Here is a 4,564-nt window from a genome sequence, read left to right on the forward strand (position 1 = left end):
AACACGTCCAAGTCAACTTAGTTTATGATATGGATATGCTAGCTGTTGCTTTTATTCAGTGAAATTCACTCAGGCTCCCCTGACGGCCTCTCTTCTGATTGGCTGACACCTGTTGCTAGAGCACTAGCATTGCCAGACACTATTTCAGTACTCACGGGTTTTGTCTCTGGAAGCTTTAATCACCCTGTTGTTTACCCTGTAGAGACAAACACAACCACAACGGGTACAAAGTGATTTGAAAATTATCAGGTTTTGTTTGAGTTATCTTATTAAACCCAACAGTGATAATCCCAGATCAGTGGGCTGACTCCAACCCTCTACTGACCTCAGAGTCTCCAGACTACAGTCTGGACTCTCCAGAAAACCACACAGGAGCTTCACTCCTGAAATCTTCAGCTTGTTTCCGCTCAAGTCCAGTTCTCTCAGATGGGAGGGGTTGGATTTAAGAGCTGAGGCCAGAGAAACACAGCTGATCTCTGACAAACTGCAGGACCACAATCTGAGTAAAGAATAAAACAGGTCACACCCACTTATGTGGCAGTTTAGAGTCACCAATGAACCTAACTTGCATGTCTTTGAACTGTACCAAACCAATCAGATATGTCCTAATCAATGAACTTCTGTCTAAAATTTGGAGAGTGACTTTATCCTTGTGTTATTGTGGGTCATCATAATGTCAGCCTTCTATAGACATCATCTAAATGTCAGCACAACATTCATACAGGCCCTACAACTTCATCTTGCTAGCAGGTGGAAATTTGCATCAAAGTGTACAAACTGTCATTTACTGTTGCCAGTAGGTGGTAGTGGTAGTTAGGTAGTATTGGCATCTTTAGGCCAAAATTCTTATCAAACATGTTAAGTTCGGGGCTGATTTGACCATATATTGTTGAGTTACAAACCACTTCCTGTTTCCTGGCAAAACATAAAAGTTTGACCAGGGCCTTCACAAATTATGTAAATAAATTGGGTTAAATGGTAAATTAAACATATAAGATGTATAATTGTAGTAATCAGTGAACTAACCCCAGAGTCTCAAGTCTGCAATCTGAACTCTCCAGAAAACCACTCAGTAGCTTCACTCCTGAATCCTGCAGCTTGTTTTCACTCAGATGCAGCTCTCTCAGATGGGAGGGGTTGGACTTCAAAGCTGAGGTCAAAGAAGCACAGCTGATCTCTGACAATCTGCAGTCCATCAATCTGAATAAGAAAATAAATCATGTAGATAAAAATCATTGGTAATCCAATCAGATATGTCCATCAATGAGCTTTTCTCTAGAATGAGCAGAGTGACTTTGTCCCTCTGTTACTGTGGCTCATCATAATGTCAGCATTCAACAGACATCATTCTAATGTCACCACAGATTTGATACAACTATTCATGTAAACAACAAAATAAAATATTAATCAATCAATATTAATAATCGATATCAACAATCAGTGATATTACCCCAGACTCTCCAGTCTACTGTCTTGACACTCCAGAAAACCACACAGTTCCTTCACTCCTGAATCCTGCAGCTTGTTGTAGCTCAGATCCAGGTGTCTTAGGTGGGAGGGGTTGGATTTCAGAGCTGAAGCCAGAGAAGAACAGCTGATCTCTGACAAACTGCAGGACCACAGTCTGAGTAAAGAATGAAACGTAACTTTAGTAGACAAAGTTCCTGCTTGAAAACATTCAGTGTTTCATCATCTGTTCAGAACTGAAGACGGTTTAGAAAGTGGAAGTTGAGAAAATGGAAACTCCAAACAACTGAACCAACAGGATGCAAAAAGTGACAAAGAGCTGTTATTAATATAAATGACAACATGTTACTGCTTCAACTATTAAAATCTAGCAGCTCCACCAATAGCTCCATCTATACAAACTCATATTCTGCAACCAAACACAAGTAGAAAAAATCCACAGAAATGTATCTCACTTTCTACTCAGTTTCCAAATATACCAAATGTTGAATGAGAGCAAAATTGAGCTGAAGACATCGAAAATATTTCCATTTTATGGAATACGGCAACAGTCTTTTGTGAGTACATTCAGTACTATATGAAAAAGAATATGTGGACCAAAGACATTAATCATTTTATGAATGTAGGTTATGTATTTATATATTGGGTTCAATGGTAAATTTAACATATAAGATCTACAATAGTAACAATCAAAACATCAATTACCCCAGAGTCTCCAGTCGACAGTCTGGACTCTCCAGAAAACCACACAGCTCCTTCACTCCTGAATCCTGCAGCTTGTTTCTACTCAGCTGCAGCTCTTTCAGATGGGAGGGGTTTAACTTCTGTGCTGAGGTCAGAGAAGCACAGCTGATCTCTGACAACCTGCAGGCACCCAATCTGAATAAAGAATAAAACATGTTGAAGCATGTTAAGATGGCAATACTGCAGGCTGTACATACCGTCAGTCACAGACATTCGCAATTGCATAATCCTGCTGACAAAAAAACAAACCGACGTAAGTGAAAATATAACCTCCTCTGCAGATATAAAAAACAAAGCAAATAATCTATAATCCAAACAAATATTTCCTAATCAATGAGCTTTTCCCTAAAACTAGTAGAGTGACTTTGTCATTCTTTTTTTGTTGGTCATCATAATGTCACCCTTCTACAGACATCCAAATGTCACCACAATACTTCAGCAAGGAAACACTGGAAAACGCAATGATACTTAACTTGAAATGTGAAACTTAGACTGTTGAAGCCTTGTATTAGTTTAAATTGAACTTAAAATTTGTATTTTTACACAGAAAAAGAATCTGAATTTTGCCCTAATCTCCTTGAATTTAAATGTTTTTATGTACCATGTTATGTTATATTTTGTTATTGTTATTTTGATCTTATTAATATTATATTTTATTGGTACATTATCAGCTTGTCAGTGGTTTCTAAAGCATTCTGAATAACACTAACCAGTACAAAAGATGCTAGACAAATGAAGTCTGATTGATTGATTGTAAGTTAAAAGGCAAGTCTTGCATACAATTTTTCACCCATTTGGAAAGATGGAATATCTCTTTAAAAAATGAAAATGTCTTCAGATTTGCACTTTAACAATTACAGTAGCATTTTAATTAAATATATATACAAAAAACGATGAAAGGTCCGGTCAGTGAACTGACCTCAGAATCTCCAGTCTACAGTTGGGACTCTCCAGTCCAGCAGACAGTTGCTTAACTCCTGAATCCTGCAGCTTGTTTCCATTCAGGTTCAGTTCTCTCAGATGGGAGGGGTTAGACTTAAGAGCCGAGGCCACAACTTTACAGTGAGTCTCTGAGAGTCCACAACCAGGAAGTCTGTCACGACACATTACAAATGTCATTATGAACAAACTTTATATTTACTTGAAGCATTTGATGGCAAAACAGTCTCATCTCTCACTTTCTCTGACATTGGGAGACAACAATAATTCTAATCACTCTCTTATACCTGCTGACATTTTTTAATTTATTTTTTTGGTCATTTTATGCCTTTATTGGATAGCATAGTGGAGGTAGACAGGAAATGCAGGGAGAGATGCAGTTGTCTACAACATCAGAGATTTTCTCTGGAAAATGATACAGATCTTACTTTGAGCACAGCAGTAACAACAGCAACTGTCAAGAATTTTGTCAAGCAATTGAATAAACAAGTAATCAATGAACAAGTCGAACACTATTTTCTGAATGATTAAGTTTAGTGTGTATATTTGAACTTAACTACTAATCTACTCTGATTGACCATGTTCATGATCTTATCTGGACTTACAAAGCCTTCCTGCAGTTCCTCACAGCTGGAATCAGTCTCTGTTGTCCCTCCACTGATGTGTTGTACTCCTTCAGGTCCAATTGATCCATAACCTCCTCTGACATCTGCAGCATGTAGGCCAGAGCTGAGCACTGGATCTCAGAGAGTTTCTCCTCTGGTATGTTCTCTGACTTCAGGAACTCTTGGATCTCCCGATGAACCGAGTGGTCCTTCATCTCCATCAGACAGTGGAAGATGTTGATGCTTCTGTCAGGAGAGATATCATCAGTGCTCATCTTCTTCAGGTTGTTGATGGTCCTCTGGATGGTTTCTGGACTGTTCTTTCTCTGACCCAGCAGACCTCCTAAGAGTCTCTGGTTGGACTCCAGAGAGAGGCCATGAAGGAAGCGAACAAACAGGTCCAGGTGACCATTTCTGCTTTCAAGTGATTTCTCCATAGCTCCCCTCAGGAAGACATCCAGAGAAGGGTCATGGGTGTCATTTGTTCCAAGAATCTTAGAAATCCTACCGAAAAGAGACTCGGGGTTCGAGTTCCAGTGTTTGAAGTCTTCTCCCAGGAAGTCCTTCAGGACCTCTGTCTTCCTGTTGGTGTAACAGTGGAACATGTAGACTGCAGCCAGAAACTCCTGAACGCTCAGATGAACAAAGCAGTAGACTGTTTTCTGGAAGATCACACTCTCTCTTCTGAAGATCTCAGTACAAAGTCCTGAGTACACCGAGGCCTCTGTGACATCAAGACCACACTGCTCCAGGTCTTCTTGGTAGAACATGATGTTTCCTTTCTCCAGATGTTCAAACGCCAGCCTCCC

At 39.5% G+C, this 4,564-nt stretch overlaps 1 protein-coding gene across 1 annotated transcript in view; it reads right to left on the minus strand.

Moving 5' to 3' along the window:
- Positions 1 to 58: 58 nt before the first annotated feature.
- The window catches only part of LOC111658601 (uncharacterized), an 8,032-nt gene continuing 3,526 nt past the window's right edge, over positions 59 to 4,564 (minus strand). Inside the window, exons 6-12 of the mRNA XM_087175349.1 lie at positions 3,756 to 4,559; positions 3,131 to 3,304; positions 2,173 to 2,346; positions 1,451 to 1,624; positions 1,027 to 1,200; positions 326 to 499; positions 59 to 196 (exon numbers count right to left, since the gene is read on the minus strand). Of these exons, the coding sequence (XP_087031475.1) occupies positions 145 to 196; positions 326 to 499; positions 1,027 to 1,200; positions 1,451 to 1,624; positions 2,173 to 2,346; positions 3,131 to 3,304; positions 3,756 to 4,559 (1,726 nt within the window). The 3' untranslated portion in view covers positions 59 to 144. The remainder of the gene's footprint in view (positions 197 to 325; positions 500 to 1,026; positions 1,201 to 1,450; positions 1,625 to 2,172; positions 2,347 to 3,130; positions 3,305 to 3,755; positions 4,560 to 4,564) is intronic.

Source organism: Seriola lalandi, unplaced genomic scaffold (assembly GCF_002814215.2).
Source record: "Seriola lalandi dorsalis isolate HSWRI2012SDOR001 ecotype SW California unplaced genomic scaffold, Sedor1 jcf7180002054459, whole genome shotgun sequence".
NCBI classification, from domain to species: Eukaryota; Metazoa; Chordata; class Actinopteri; order Carangiformes; family Carangidae; genus Seriola; species Seriola lalandi.